This window comes from Heloderma suspectum, chromosome 2, assembly GCF_057233095.1.
Source record: "Heloderma suspectum isolate Gila_16-S chromosome 2, 16-S_ref, whole genome shotgun sequence".
Taxonomy (NCBI): Eukaryota; Metazoa; Chordata; class Lepidosauria; order Squamata; family Helodermatidae; genus Heloderma; species Heloderma suspectum.
The window spans coordinates 372,303,132-372,318,906 of record NC_139459.1 but is presented as its reverse complement, the minus strand read 5'-3'; the positions used below and the strand labels follow the sequence as shown (position 1 = coordinate 372,318,906).

At 51.6% G+C, this 15,775-nt stretch overlaps 2 protein-coding genes across 3 annotated transcripts in view; one reads left to right on the top strand and one right to left on the bottom strand.

Annotated features, from left to right (window-relative positions):
- Positions 1–15,775, top strand: part of LOC146356114 (uncharacterized) — a 35,775-nt gene that overhangs the window by 11,142 nt on the left and 8,858 nt on the right. The window contains 10 exon segments of the mRNA XM_084830017.1: positions 619–669; positions 838–1,017; positions 1,153–1,163; positions 1,395–1,485; positions 1,802–1,900; positions 4,680–4,814; positions 4,923–5,055; positions 5,529–5,656; positions 12,134–12,282; positions 13,312–13,532. Coding sequence (XP_084686143.1) covers positions 619–669; positions 838–1,017; positions 1,153–1,163; positions 1,395–1,485; positions 1,802–1,900; positions 4,680–4,814; positions 4,923–5,055; positions 5,529–5,656; positions 12,134–12,282; positions 13,312–13,532 — 1,198 coding nt within the window.
- LOC146356115 (uncharacterized) lies at positions 164–14,855 on the bottom strand. Of its 2 annotated transcripts, none has more exons than XM_084831525.1 (4): positions 14,790–14,855; positions 4,566–5,584; positions 3,655–3,781; positions 164–1,951 (listed from the first exon to the last, which is right to left on the bottom strand). In XM_084831525.1, the coding sequence occupies exons 2-4, from the start codon at positions 5,385–5,387 to the stop codon at positions 849–851; spliced, it is 2,052 nt and encodes a 683-aa protein (XP_084687651.1). In that variant the 5' UTR covers positions 5,388–5,584; positions 14,790–14,855; the 3' UTR covers positions 164–848. The 2 variants fall into 2 exon arrangements, with proteins under 2 accessions (XP_084687651.1, XP_084687652.1); XM_084831526.1 differs by lacking the exon at positions 14,790–14,855 and adding an exon at positions 11,331–12,016.

The following is a 15,775-nucleotide window of genomic DNA, read 5'->3' as shown; positions in this document are numbered from 1 at the left end:
TGAATTACAATTTATCCAGAAATTCACTTTTATCTGCTTTGGCCTGAATCAAGACGACGGTTTTTCGCCCTACTGCAGGTGTTCATTCGCTTACCAATGGCAGGATGTTGGTGTGATCACCAGCACTGCTTTGCGATGGTTGCTGTATTTACTTTACGTACAGTTTCATAGAATTCTCTGAGACCTGCCATAATAAATATATCAGCCTTGAAGGTGCCGCAAGACTTTCCTTGGAAGAAGAAAAAGCTCAGCTCAGTTTCATCCATATTCCCTATCTAATTCATCCAATTATAATGACGGAAAGTCTCTTAACAAAAGAATATTTGGCAGTCTATTCCTCACCCCTTTTTCCTATGACACATTTTCTTCCTCTAACAATCAGAGCGGCCCAAATCCTTTTGGGGAGGGGCCATAGGTCAGTGGGTAGAGCACATGCTTTGCATGCAGAAGGTCTCGGGTTCAATCCCCAGCATCTCCAGGTAGGGCCAGGAAAGAATCCTGCCTGAAACCCTGGATTGCTGCTGCTGCCAGTCAGTGTCAACAATACTGGGTGAGATGGACCCAGGGCCTGATTCGGTATAAGGCAGCTTCCGATGTTGTGCCAAAATCTCTCATCAGAGGCATCTCACGGGCATTCCGCTTCTGCGGTCCCCACAACCCACCTGCGAGGTAAGTCAATAGTACCATCCCCCATATTGCAGATGGGTCTGAGAGGGAGAGAGAAATGCTTGCCCAAGGTTTCCTAAAGAGTTCACGGCAGAGGAGAGATTTGAAGTCTCTCCTCAGAGGAGAGATTCGAAGTCTTTTTTAAAAACACATTTCTTTGCCTTCTAAAAGCACACGGGACCTCAGGCCGAGGTGGCCGCCTTTGCTCCAGCGTGGCTGAGTTTGTGCTTCATCAGGTGCGACCGGTCAGTGAAGCTGTCTCCGCAGTCTAAGCATTTGTATGACTTGAAGCCTTTGTGGGTGTTCTGGTGGAGGCTGAGGTGGGAGCTCTGCGTGAAGGACTTCCCGCAGGTGAGGCACTTGTACGGTTTCTCCCCCGTGTGGATTTTGTAGTGCTTGTGGAGGTTGGAGGACTGGCTGAAGTCCTTGCCGCAGGTCGAACATTTGTAGGGCTTCTCTCCCGTGTGGGTCATTTTGTGCTTCAAGAAGCTCGACCGGTGAGCAAAGGTCTTCTCGCACACGGGACACTTGTAGGCCCGCTCTGCCGCGTGGGTCCGCTGGTGCTCGTAGAGGAGCGAGACTTGGTCGAAGCTCTCCCCGCACCGTGAGCAGGGGTAGCTCTTCCCCTTTGCGTGGACTTTACGGTGCTGGCAGAACTTGGAGCGCTGGCTGAAGCTTTTCCCGCAGTCCGAGCATTTGTAGATGGGCACCCCGATGTGCATCTTCAGGTGCTTCCGCAGGTTGGAGGACTGGCGGAAGCTCTTGCCGCAGTCTGCACACTTGTACGGCTTCTCGCCCGTGTGCAGCCGCTCGTGCTTGGTGAGGTGAGAGTGTTCCCGGAAGCTCTTCTCGCAGTAGGAGCATTTGTAGGGTTTCTCCCCAGTGTGGATCCGGTGGTGCTGATAAAGGTACGAACGCCTGCAGAAGCTCTTCCCGCAGTCAGTACACTTATAGGGTCGCCCTCCGGCCCGGACACTTGAGGGCGAAACGAGGGGCTGCTTCAGCTTGAAACTCTTCCCACCTGGAGTGGACGCAGTCTCCCTTTTACCCTTCTGGACCCCTGGTTGGGTTTTATTCAGCTTCTTGCCAGCTTTTTTCTTTGGGCTTTTCTTCGTCTCTTTCTCTGGCCCGTTAGGTCTTCCGGAGGCGTCTCCCTGCTCATAACGCTGGGAGACATCTCGTCCCGTTCTGGGTGGTGATGCCTTCTTTGGTTTTGCTTGCAAAGGACCTGTCTGTTGGTTATTGTTCTTTTTGTCCTCTGTTGTGGGTTCATCCAGCCTTGGATCTGGTGGAAAAGAGAGAGGGAATGAAAGAGAGAAAGAGGAAACACACCTCATGTTAACACATTATTTAGTTATTCTAGTTGCATCCCACATTAAGCTAGACTAGATGACCTCCAAGGTCCCTTTAAACATCAAAATTCTGATTTATTTCATTTATAGGAATTGGGTTTTGTTATTTTTATTGTTACATTTCATAGAATCATAGAATAGTAGGGTTGGAAGGGGCCCACAAGGCCATTGAGTCCAACCCCCTGCTCAGTGCAGGAATCCAAGTCAGAGCATCCCTGACAGGTGGCTGTCCAGCCTGGTCTTGAATGCCTCCAGTGTGGGAGAGCCCACCACCTCCCTGGGTCATTGGTTCCATTTATATCCTGCCTTTTCCTCCAAGGAGTCCAAGGTGGTGTACTTGATCCTCCTCCTCTCCATTTTATCCTCACAACAACCCCGTGAGGTAAGTTAGGCTGAGAGTCAGTGACCGGCCCAAAGTCACCCAGTGAGCTTCATGGCCGCGTGGAGCCCAGATCTCCCAAGTCCCAGTCTAACACTCTAACCACTGCACCACGCTGACTTTCAATGGCTGGACTAGATGACCTTCAAAGATCCACCCAGCTCAAAAATTCTATGACATACTTTGCTCATAGGAGCTGGGTACTCTTTAACTGGGAGAATAGACAACGAAGAGGCGATGTAAAAACCATCTTTAAATATTTCGAGGGCCGTCACATCGAGGATGGAGCAAATTGGGTCTCTGTTGGTCCAGAGGTTCGAGTGACAGGAAAGGGGATTTTAACCAAACATTAAGAAGGACTTCCTGAGAGTATGGAGCTGGGCAGTTGTGGCTGCTTAGAAGTAGATGGAATCTTCTTCATTAGAGGCTTTTTTCAGAGAAACTCTCTGGGGCAGGGGCATACTCTAGGATGGGCAGAGCTGAAGGCAAACAGAGCAATAGAGGCATGGCCCAAAATACCAGCACATTTTAGCTTATAGCTCCTACTGCCAGTAACTAAGCCTTTGGAGAGGCATTTCAACCTTTTAGAAGGCGGGGGGACCTGCACAAAAGCCAGGAAGCCACCAAATAATCAGTGGTTGGTGGGGTGTCAGGGTGGAAACTGAGCCCATAGAGCCCCAGAGCAGTTCTGATTCTGAGGAGGAACAGCTATCCGTGGGAGAGGAGCGCGCTCATCCCTCACGGGCACAGCAGCTGGCAGAGATTCCTCCTGCTGGCATTCCTGGGATAGATAGTGACCCTGCCAGCGAGAGAGTGCTGGAGGGGGGCTTGCTGGACGCTCGGCGCAGACGCAGGGAGTGACGACAGATGGGTGCAGAAAGGAGGTGTAGCGCCCGTTTGGCGTGCAAAAAACGGTTGCGTCTCGAGGACCCAAGGGAAAGACGGAGGATCTCTCCATAGCCCATAAGTTCAGAGTCTTCCCGTGGTTCCCCTTCAAACGGGGACCAACTGCCTTACCTGGAGCTTAGGCTACTCTGCTATCTTTCCCCAGTGCTGTTCCTTGCTTAGTCACTAGTGATTAGTATCTGAAAGAGTCATAAAGTAATAAAGGAATAAAGCCTTGGAAAGAATCCTCGTCGTCTGTGTCCTGAGTTGGCTATTGGAGAGGACTGCAAGAAGCAGCTAGGGCGCTCCTGACATGGGGGGAGCCAGGTGATATGGCCACCGGGGGAGTCGAAGCCCACGAGACATCTTTACCCAACAAGACACCAGCATGGTTGGCATCACTGATCTCCGTGCTGTCTTCTCCGCACACCTCTGTGGGCTCTGGAACCAGGCGAGTCCCCTCTGCCTCGGGCATATTCCTGTCTGCCTCCTCAGGCACCTGCATCTCGAACAAGATACAACGGCCAAAAGTCAGGAGGGTGAATGAACCTTAAAGTGGGAATCAAATTCCACCCAGAGAGGGGTCTGCCCGCCCCATTCCAAGGGGCAGTGTTTTACAGCTGCCCTCTCTCCCCTTGGGCTTCAAGACCGTCTGCAAAGTGATGTGTTGGCTAGAGAAGCCTGCCCCCTAGTGACCAAAGATGGCATTGCAGGCTTCAAACACATTGGCATGTTTACATTAATTAAAATTGAGTGACGCACTTGAAGAACCAAATGGCTTTGAGGTGCACACTGCTAAGATCCCCTTGGTATCTGTGCCAAGTTTCAGGTGTCTAGGTTTTACAGTCCTACAGCTACTGGCCGACAAGACAAGCATTCTCTTGTATTATTAGAAACGTGGTGCCGTTATCGTGTGTGCTGCTTTAGGGAGTCCACAAGGACAGGGTCCCTTCTCCAAGGCGCTTACAATCTAAACTTCTAAGCACAGGGGAGAGACTGCGCGTTAACTGCGCGAACGATGGGACATACCCTTCCTCCAGCCTGGCGCCCTGCAATGGTGTTGGACCATAACTCCCAGCATCACCCAGCCAGGATCGGCTGGGGATGGTGGCTGTGGCAGTCCAACACCTCTGGAGGGTACCAGGTTGGGGGGAAGGCTGATGGGACATCTGATTTGGCCATTACACACCTGTCCCCAATGGGGCCCACCTCGTCCGCTCCCCCGGGCACACCCCACCACACACACACATTCCTGGGATGCTCAGAGTGGAGCGCTTTCCCACCTGCGCTTCCTGCCCGTCGGCCACTGGCTGCGTCAGCAGGAAGTCCTCGGCCAGGGCCACCGCCTGGGCGCAGGTCTCTGGGCCACGTTCCCTCACCCAGCTCTGCATTTCCAGGGGCAGGACAGTCAGGAACTGCTCCAGGATCAGCAGCTCCAGGATCTGCTCCTTGGAGTGCCTCTCGACCTTCAGCCACTGGTTGCAAAGCTCCTGGAGCCGGCTGTGAACCCCCCTTGGCCCCTCGGCCTGCTGGTAGCTGAAATGCCTGAACTGCTGGCGCTTCTCCTCCCGGCTGAAGGTGTCCCCTCGCAAAATGGCCGCCTTCACTTTCCCATAATCCTCTCTGTCCCTGGCCTCCAGGCTCCTAAAGGCCTGCTCGGCTGCCCCGCTGACAGCCGGCAGGAGCCGGGCCGCCCACTCCTCCCTGGGCCACCGGCAGGCCTCTGCCACTTGCTCGAAGGAGGCCAGGAAGGCCTTGGCGTCGTCCCACGGGGTGTGCTCCGCTGGCAATGGCGGGGCTCCCCATCCTGAGCAGGGGGACTCCAGGGTCCTCAGGAACTCCTGCCACTGGGACTCCCACTGCTGCAGGAGCCCCTGACCCGGAACCTGAGTAAACTGCTTCCCCGAGGTCCTGTGCAGAAATTCTCGAATACTCCCAGCCTGGATAACATGAGGAGCCTTTTCGGATCTCTTTGCTCCCATCTCGGGTTCAAGCACTGGGGTGTCTGGCTCCTCAGTTTTAATTGTGGCCGGTACTTCCTGCACTTTGGTCGGCACTTCCTGCTGGGGACCAATGTCCGCCATTTCGCACTGCTCCACTGCCATTTCTTGTCAAGGCAGTTCTCTCGCTTGAATTCTCTACCCGGGACCTTAAGAGAGCAGCAGACTGTTCTGGGCTAGCCAGATCAGTGCCCTGAAGTAGCCACAGAGCGTCATCTCATGGTACGGGGTGGGCTTTCTTGGCAGCGTCTCAGGAGGTCACACAGGAAGCTGGGAAATCTCCGGAACGGAACACAAGGGGCCTGCGGGAGAAAGAAAAACACCGAAACGGGAATGAGAATGCGGACATGAATATCCTTCCCTCCGTTTCCAAAGTTTAGAGGTGAGTGCCATTGCTTATGTAGCCAAAACTGCACCGTCCATGCAGAGAAATATCAGGAGGCTCTGGGAAACCCCAGCATTTGCAGAAGCACAACACACATATAGTGTGTGTGTGCGTGTGGGGGGGAACTAGGGGTGGCGGGGACCTCCAAAACATTCCAGTAAGGACTGGTGATGGCATTCTGGCTAATTTTTGTGGGGAGGCGTCATGGAAAACTGGGTGACAGGGCAGGGAAAGGAAGTGTTGGAAGACTGGAGATGAGCAAATAGCTCCACCTTCAAAAAAAGGGATAAAGGATCCGGGAAGCTACATACTGGTCAGTTTGCCATCAATCCTGGGTAAAATTCCAGTTTATTAAGCAGTCAAGTTTATGAGAATCTAGAAAAGCATGCCTTTGTTACTCTGACGCAGCATGGGTTTATTATCAAGAATGAGTCCTGCCAGACCAAACTTATATCTTTTTTTATAGAGACCTGCTACTTTGGTAGATCATGGGAATGCTCTGCACTTAGTATATCTTGATTTCTGCAAATTCTGATGAAACGGGGAACTCTGGCTAATGGAAGCTTTGTTTCCAATGCTTTGTTTGCTCGCGCGAAGGGGCTGTGCACGTGACCCCGAGGCTCGCTGATTTCTCGCCTTAGTAAGCCAAGGTATGATCATCCGAATGTACTCTATGTGCCTGCTCCAGCCCCTCCCAATCCCAAAGAAGAATTAGCCACTACAGTAGATAAACAATCAGCAGAGATAAACACCAGAGTCTGATCTCCAGCAGAGGCGTTAAGGCATTACTAGGCACTTAAGGGCACAATGCTATGTATGTTCAGACAGAAGAAAAAGTCCTACAACTCCCAGCATGCCCCAGCCAGGTGTTGCTGCAGGCTTCAACCACATGGACACAGTAATTAAAATTTATGAATGCATTTAGAAAACAAAATAACCCTGAGGTGCATGCCTCTAGGGTCCCTTTAGTATCATGGCATCTGGCCCCATCACTTCCTGGCATATAGAAGGGGAAGAAATGGAAGCAGTGACAAATTTTACTTTCTTGGGCTCCAAGATAACTGCAGACTGTGACTGTAGCCATGAAATTAAAAGACGCTTGTTCTTTGGGAGGAAAGCTATGGCAAACCTAGACAGCATAGTAAGAAGCAGAGACATCACCTTGCCAACAAAGGTCCGTCTAATCAAAGCTATGGTTTTCCCAGTAGCAACGTATGGCTGTGAGAGCTGGACTATAAGGAAGGCTGAGTGCCGAAGAATCGATGCCTTCGAACTGCGGTGCTGGAGAAGACTCTTACGAGTCCCCTGGACTGCAAGGAGGTCAAATCAGTCAATCCTAAAGGAAATCAACCCTGAGTGCTCATTGGAAGGACAGATACTGAAGCTGAAGCTCAAATATTTTGGCCACCTAATGAGAAGAGAAAAGTCACTGGAAAAGACCCTGATGCTGGGAAAGATTGAAGGCAAAAGGAGAAGGGGATGAGAGAGGATGAGATGGCTGGATAGCATCACCAGTGCAATGAACATGGACTTGAGCACTCTCTGGGGGAGAGCGCAGGACAGGAAGGCCTGGCGTGCTATGGTCCATGGGGTCACAAAGAGTCGGATATGACTGAACAACAAGTTTTCAGGTGCCCAGGTTTCACACTCTTGGAGCTATGGCAGTGGTGGACAGACAGACAGACACACATTCTCTTTTATTATTATAGGAACACACACACACAACCTTGAATGAATTTGGGTCGTGCCAACCAGAGGCCAAAGACGAGCTTCAGGAACCAGATGCAGACTGCAAATCAGCCACTGGCCATCTCTACCAATGGCAATATAATAAACATTTGGACCATTTCCAGTTAAAGACACTTCCCTCTATGCGTTCATAAGTAGGCTCTCAACACAGAAGTAGCAGCGGCAATTTTGAGCCTTAGGACTGACCAGCGAAACATTTTACATTGTATTTAATTCCTGGTGAAGCCTCATGTGTCTATGCCATTCCCTCTGTTTCTGATGTTCATCCTCGAGTGCCAATGCACACGCAGCAAAAATGGCACCACTCAAGCATGAGAAGGCGGTATAAGCAGGCATGGCCGAGCCACCGAGGTCTGCAGAAGTACAAACAAATATGGTGAAAAAAATCCCAAAGGAGTAAAAACACACACACACACCACAATCCCAAAAGGTGTGTTGCCATAAAATAGGAGTGTTCAACCTTTCAGTCCAAGGGCTGTATTCCATTCTGGAGAAGCTCTTGGGGGTCGCATTCCAGTGGTGGGTGGGGCCAAGGCAAAAGGGGAGGGGCCAGAAATACCAGCATCTTTTAGCTTAAAGTTCTTAGTGCCAGTAACTAAGCCTTAGGTGAGGCGTTTCAGACTTGTAGAACAATGGAAAAAGCCATGCAAACCACCAAACTATTGGTAGGGATGCCTTTTGAAGGTGTGGACTGGGTTGGCTAACAGACAGCCCAATCTGGTTTCTCCAAGTTCCCCCTGCTGAGGAAGAAGGATGACCATTCGGGGACAACTCTTGCCTGAGGAAGGTCACCTCTGAAGGTGTGGACTGGCTTTGTTTGTTTATATCCCAGCCTTCCTCGCAAGGAGCCCAGGGCAGCTAACAGCCCATATAAAAACAATACAACACATGGACACCATTGAAATCGTAACTACAGAATTGCAAATACACAATAAGATACCATAAAATCATCACAGTGCCAGAAAACAGATAAAACACTTGCCCATACCCCAAGAGCTTGTACGAATAAATACGTCTTCAACCTGTGCCTGAATCTCAATGGTGTTGAGGACAACCACATCTCTGCTGGAAGGAAATTACAGAGTTGGGGTGCTGGCCCGATTTATAATTGCCCTTGCCAGGCACGGCTTCTCATGTCGCCTGAACCTGGCACGGGTGGCTTGTCAGCAGTGGTGTAGTGGAGGCCGGGCTCGCAGGGACGCAGCCCCGGCACTTTTTGATTATCAGGGACTCTGATGTCATCTGCCACCCCGCTCAGAATTCCCTGTTCCCTCTGAGCTTAGCTGCAATCGTCACTGTAGCTGCGGGGGGAATGAATTTTCCAAGCAACAAAATATCGTTCCCTGTTGGAATGCAAAGTATGTGGGATGACTTGGTCTGGAATGGGCATGTAAGACCTAGTCGCTTTACCAAAGACGTGCTCCTGGTGGACATGAAAACTAGAACTGGTTTGTTGATATGGATCAGCACAGCTGCTGAAAATTTTGGACTGCCTTTGGAGACTGTCACAATGAGCTCCTGCATTTCCAAATTTACCACTACACCACTCTGTGTGCGTGTGTGTGTGTGTGTGTGTGTGTGTAGTTCAATCCAGCTGGGTGTGTGGACGTTTCTGTTGGAGGGGGAGGGGGGAGATATAATGAAGGAGCTTAGGGAAGGCTAATGGGTAATGTTGGAGTGCTAACTGAGCGTGCAGGCGGCTGTTTAAATGAGAAGGGATCTGTCCATGAGGGTTGAGTTGAGGAGGTGAAGCTTCCATAGCGTATCATATTTTGAAAACCCAAAATGTTTGTGTGTGAGTGAGTGGGTGAAAGATTTTAACACTCCTGCATTTTTTTCTCGGACAGCCAGTTGAAATGCCCCTGCCTTACTCTCAGCTGCACTGTTTTGGGATCCCAGTTGAAGGCTGTATATCTTACAAGGTTGTACAATCTGAGAAGGGGCGTGGCTGTGAGGGGGCGTGGCCGTGGGGGGCGTGGCCGTGACTGTCATGAAGGGACCCTACCCTTCTGAATTTGCCACTACACCACTGCTTGTCAGACCTGTTGTAGGGTTGCGGGGCACTTTGTTAACCACCTCAGCAAGCTGCCCTCGCCGGGTTCGGATGACACGAGAAGCCGTGGCGGGGGGCTTGAGTCAGCAATTTGGTGCCTGTGGTTTAAATAAGCCACAGTGGGCTGCAGTGATCATGTGAACCAGGTCTGTGGGTGGGATCCAGATTTAAGCTGGATCAGCTGTGCTGGGGGAATTGGACCTCCATGCCCCTTCCCTCCCACAGCAGCCCTCCAGCCCCCTGGTGAACCTGGTGAGTGGGGTGAGGTGTGGTGTGTGCGTGGGGGGAGAGGATATCCCCCAAAATCGGTCAGAGGGACCTTCTACAACCGGAGCCCTTTCTCTCATGGAAGGCAGGGCCTGGATCCAGGACCCAGTGGGAGAAGCGAAGCGAGAGACATAAAAATGTGGGATGGCGTGGGGAACTAGACTCATTAATTATTCCACACAATATTTTGTTTCCCACCCCCTTCTCCCCAAGCCCATGTTAACGTACTAGAAATCATGCAATGAATGATGTGCTTAGCCAGTTTTTCCAAAAGGTGTGGGGGGGAACATGTTAGGGAATTTGCGGTTGGGAATTTCCTGATAATTTAATAAGCCACAGAGGGGTGAACACAGATTCTGCCAAAAGAATTTATTTATGAGTAGCTCGATCCTATGCAGGTTTACACAAATGCACACACCCAGGTTCAATGGTCTGTATTCTCCAGAGCAGCCTAGTGGCTGCTTAAATCTGGTGTCCTTCAGATGTGTTGGACTATAACTCCCATTATCTCCCAGGATGATGGGAGTTGCAGTCTGACACAAGCAGAGGGCGCCAGGCATTTCTAGGAAGTGTGTTTAGGATGGCTGCCTATATTTCTAGGTTGCTCCTCCAGGAACCTGCTGGCTTAACAGGAGTTTTGTTTTGTTTTTCCTATCTTTCAACAACTGGGAGCCAGAAACCCCTTGCTGATCAGAAGCAAATCACCCAGGGTTGCATCCAGGTACTGCTCCCTGCAAGGAAGGGCCTTTCACAAGAGGACCAGAACTGCTTGTAGAAAGTCCCTCTGCCCAAATTTGGAGGGACTGCCCGCTACCTCCCCCACAGCTCACCCCCCTGCCTCCCATTCAGCAAGGTCCCTGTGTTGCATTTTCAGGGGCCTGGATGGGCTGCCATGGGAAAGAGGCGCCAGGAAGTCCAATTCCGCCAGTGCATTTGATCCGACTTGAGTCTGGATCCAGCCTGTTGTGTCTTCAAAATCTGGTTTGAGAAAGGCTTCTGTGCAACTTAGAAGTCTGCATGCCCCAACTGCGAACAGTGGCGAGTCCGGAGAGATGAGGCATGCTTTTACAGTCCCTTGTGTCTCACAATGGGCATTTCTGGATCATGCACCCATTCTGGATTCCTTTGGTTCTTTCAGAATAGATGGGAAGGCTCCCCGTCTCTAGTTCCAACTTCGGCCAATCAGACGTAAAGATCAATTGCAGGGCTATTTCTGCACCTATCCAGATCTGCGTCAGAACACAGAATTGTTGGCTGTCCAAGCTGAAGGATACAGTGACATAAGAAGAGTCCTGCTAGATCAGACCAAAGGTCCATCTAGTCCAGCAACCAGCTGTCGACCAGGAACCCACAAGCAGGGCATGAGCGCCACAGCACCCTCCCGCCCATGTTCCCCAGCAAGTGGTGTACATGGGCACACTGCCTCTGATACTGGAGGTGGCATAGAGCCATCAGGACTAGTAGCCATCGGTAGCCTTCTCCTCCAGGAATTTGTCCAATCCCCTTTCAAAAACCATCCAAGCTGGTGGCCATCACCACATCTTCCAGTAGCGAATTCCATAGTTTAACTCTGCGCTGCTTGAGGAATACATACCTGCTAGAATTGGGGTGCTTCCAAGTGAGGCTTTTTATCATGCGGTTCTCCAGCCTTGTTTGCAGAATTTTACAGGTGGGGTCCAGACAATGTCGTCCTCCACCTGTAACCCTCCTGTGTTTTCCCACCACTTCTTCCGTCTGTCTTCTTTCCACCAAAAAAAGAAATCGCCTTATGGAGGAAAAGACGGAATAGCTGCACAATGTCTTTCGACTGGTGGCGCTAGGAAGCACCCTTTAGGATTTCTTCTCAGTCGTCCTGTGTCGCATCTGGTCACCCTCGTCTCCACTGTCCAAAGAACACAAGCCCTTGGCTGGATTGGATCCAAAGGTCCTTCTAGCTTGCAGTTTGCCCCCACGTTAGGCATCCAGAGATATACTACTTCTGAGCATGGAGGCTCTATCGAGCTGTCTAGCTGCTAGTCCCAGTTTCCATTGGCACCACCCAAAGATCCTTCTGTCTTTCTCCTTCTCCCCTATTAACTCACCGGTCAGCTTCAGCCAAGTCCAGACGACACACTAATAGCGCTGGGGGGAAACTTTCAGAAATAGACACTTCTGATTCCAGTAAGTAAAAGAGGAGGAAAGAACCGGAAAGGAGGGGTCTCTTTTGTCTTTTTTTAACATCTTCATGTGACCAGTCACATATGCTCCTCTCTAGGAATGACACATTTGCCACTTTAACCCTTACTATGCATGAGCTGAAATGCAAATATTCCTTTCCCCCGGCCCCCACTTACAATTTCCACCCTTCCCCTCCCCTTTTGGAAAGGCTTCCTGTGGCTTGCTGTTTGTTCTTTAAAGGGATGCGCGCAGGCAAACATTCAACAGGTACGGCAGCTTTCCGCACTGCGGCATCTTCAAGTGGGAAGAAGTAATCAGTTGCTGGGATTTGAGGCTGCAAGATTTCTGGAGTTTGGGCTCTGGGATTTAGAGCAGCCTTGGATGACGCGGTAGCCTGGTCACCACAGGTGACAAAGCACTGCATGCAGGCGAGTGCGGCAGCACGGAAACCATGTGAGCTGCCAGAGGAAGGAAGCCTCCCTCTTCCATGTCCAGTACAGAAACGTGGTGGGCTGCTGCAGGATAGACATAGAATAGTAGGGTTGGAAGGGGTCACGAAGAGTCGGACACGACTGAACGACTGAACAACAACAACAAATAAGACCATCGAGTCCAACCCCCAGAACTCTCCATCCATCCCCTGCTGGCCCCCAGCAGGGTAGTACGAATTGCAGGCTAGTAAGTGGTGTGGTCTTATTTACAAGGATGATTAAGAGGGAGATGCCTGGGAGAGAAGGGGTGGAGCCAGGCAGAATGACAGGGGTGGAGCCTGATGGGATGGGGAGGAGCCTAATAGCAGTACCTGGCAGGTCAGGGAGGGGGCAGAGCCTGAATACCAGTTAGTGGGGAGGGGTAAACAAGGGGGGGCTATTGCCTCCATGGCCCACTTGTGAGCTTCCTGGGACTGTCTGGTTGGCCACTGTAGAAAGCACAGATGCTGGAATACACGGAGGAAGCGAATCAGCATGGCTGTGTTCATGTTCTTAGGGATGCTGATGTACTTGGCGACTCAGGGGCGAAGCCTGATGGATACTGATGGATATGGTGTGAGCAAGAGCTCACACATCATGTTTCAATCAGAGAAACCTAGAGTGGGTGGTCCCAAAGGTCATCTCATCCAACCCCCTGCCAATGCAGGAAATCCACAACTACGGCATCTCCAATAGGTGGCCATCCTCTTACTGACAACAAGCAAGCCTTGGGAGTGGCATTTCAAACTTTTAGAGAGGGGGGACATGTGCAAAAACTGGGAAACCACCAAACCGTAGGTAGTTGGAAGGGGAAGGGGGGCTGGGAAGGGTGTGTGGTTGCTGCTGCAGCCCACCTGCTCATTCATGTCTTCCCCTTTCACTTGTGCCTGCCTGCTGTCTCACACCCTCCTGAGTGCTCGCTTGTGCCCGCCTTGTGCCCCTTTCCAGACGTGGGACTCCCATGAGAAGTTGGCCCGGCCTGAACTGTCGTGAGGCCCCTGTAGCCACAATAAGGAAAAGTTTGCGCGCACAATGCCAGGTGACTCCGGAGAACTCTGTCCGCTGTTCCTTTGCTGTGGCAAACACCACAGCAGGAGAGCGGCTGGCAGAGCTCTTCAGAGCACCCGCTGGAGACGGCGGGGAGGCAGCGCTGGACCCTCCTGGTGGAGGTGAGAGCAGCGCAATATGCTGCTCTTGCTGCTCCACTGCCTGATGCCGGCACGTGAGCCTGTGCAATGGTAGCGCTGGACCTGGCTACCATATTGCCTCTCCGTCCTCTCTTCTCCAGGCTAAACAGAGCCAGGTCCTTCCATCTTTCCTCGTAGGCCTACGTCTCAGGCCCCCTCGCTATCTTTGTCACCCTCCTCTGGAGATGTTCCAGTCTGTCAATCTCTGTGCAGTGCTCAGAACCAGACAGTACTCCAGATGAGGCCTGACCCGAGCAGAACAGAATCGGGGGATCACTGACCCCCTGCTCCTCAGAACCATTCTGTAGAACCAGGCTTTGTCAGACACATAAAGGGCCTTCCGGTTTCTTCGTGGCCTGGAGGATGTAAACAGAATTATTCTGTGGTCAAAGAAATGGGAATTCTTTCTATTTCTAAACTCTCAGGTGTGTCCAGTGTGGGCAAGAGAAGCAAACAATGCTGAGAGAAATGCATCAGATAAACATATGTGCTTATCGAAATGGGGTGGGAGAGAGAGCATTCCTTGGGTGATCTCCTCCGCAGCTGCTTTAAGGGGGCAATCTTCACCACAGCACCTCTCTCGGCCACAGAGGAAGGGGGCCAGTGGATTGTTCTGCGGGGCCGATCATTTCCCTTGACGTGTCCTGCTGCAGTGTTTTTAATAAGCAAGACAGACAGTCCTATATGGAACCAGTAGGGTTCATCTTCTCCTGGCGACAAAGCTGAAGTTGCTTACTAGTTCCTGGTTTCCTGTTCCCCCGCAAGTTTGAAGCAGAGCTCAGTGAGTAAACTTAATGAAGAATTGATGTCGGCATGCCGCCCTATACCTCAAAGTAAGATTTAGGCTATCCCATGACATGTATCTCTAGGACAGATCCCCAAGAATTCTCTCCAGCCCAAACAGCTGGGTTTTGGGTTTTTTTTGCTAGTCTTTGATGAGCAAAGACAACCCACCCACCCCTGCCAGCTGACAGTTACATGCAAGGCACTGGAGATGTGCTCCCCAAACTAAGCAGTGGGGCCACCTCAAGCCGTGCACCGAGAGGGGCCTCCACCACACACCACGGCGTTGCGTCTGGCCCAGTTTTGGCACAGGACACTGTCAATCTTGGTCCACTCCACCCAATGCTCATAGTAGCCATATGTATGTATGTATGTATGTATGTAGAAATGGATAAGGAACTGGGAGCATGCATCCAAAATGATCCCTTGGGCCACCCCAAAATCATATACCCTCACCTCTGGAAGAGCACACTCTTCGACACGCTGCCGCAGCACTGCGTCCCCAACCGAAGGCTTCCTTTTGGGGTGGCTAAAGGTTAAAGCGAGAGAGTCCCGTGTCCTAGAGAGGCGCTGAAGAAGGAGGAGCACCCGCTTCCTGTCTAGCCCCCCCCCCCATCCCCTGGCAAAGGCACATCTGGTGAGTGCAAAGTGCCTTGGGATGGAAGAGGGGATCTCGGGAGATTGGAGGGGAGTCGAAGATGCTCAGTGGAGGAGAGAGAGAGGGAAAAGGCGGAGAAGAGAGACAGCTCTTGACTAGGAAAGGGCTGCTGGGAAGGGGGGGCATGGCACTGGCTCCCCCCCTGCCATGTAGCCCCAAGGGGAAGTGCGCTCAGTGCCAAGCTCAGTGGCCGAACACATGCTTTCCACAAAAGAGGCCCCAGGTTTGATCCCCGGCAGCTCCGGGTAGGACTGGGGAAACCCCTGCCTGAAAGCCACTGCCAGCCAGTGTTGGCAGCACTGGACTCAGTGTGAGGCAACTTCCTATGTTCCTAAGAGAGGGTCACCCACATACGACAGGTGGGAGAAACATAGCTCAGTGGTAGAGCCCCTGCTTTGCAGGCAGAAGGGCCCGGGTTCGATCCCCGGCATCTCTGGGTAGGGCAAGGAAAGAATCCTGCCTGAAACCCAGGAGAGCCGCTGCTGGACAGTGTTGACAATACTGGGCTAGATGGACCCAGGGTCTCACTCAGTAAAAGGCAGCTTCCTAGGTTTCTATTTAATTCGGCCATTTGTTCAGAAACATGAGGACTGAAATCTTACTTTATTTTTAAGTGAGGGATAATAACTCAGTGGTGGAACCCCTGCTTTGCAGGCAGAAGGTCCCAGGTTCGATCCCCGGCATCTCCAGGTAGGCCTAGGAAAGAATCCTGCCTGAAACCCTGGAGAGACGCTGCCAGTCAGTGCTGACAATACTGGGCTAGATGGACCCAGGGTCTTACTCA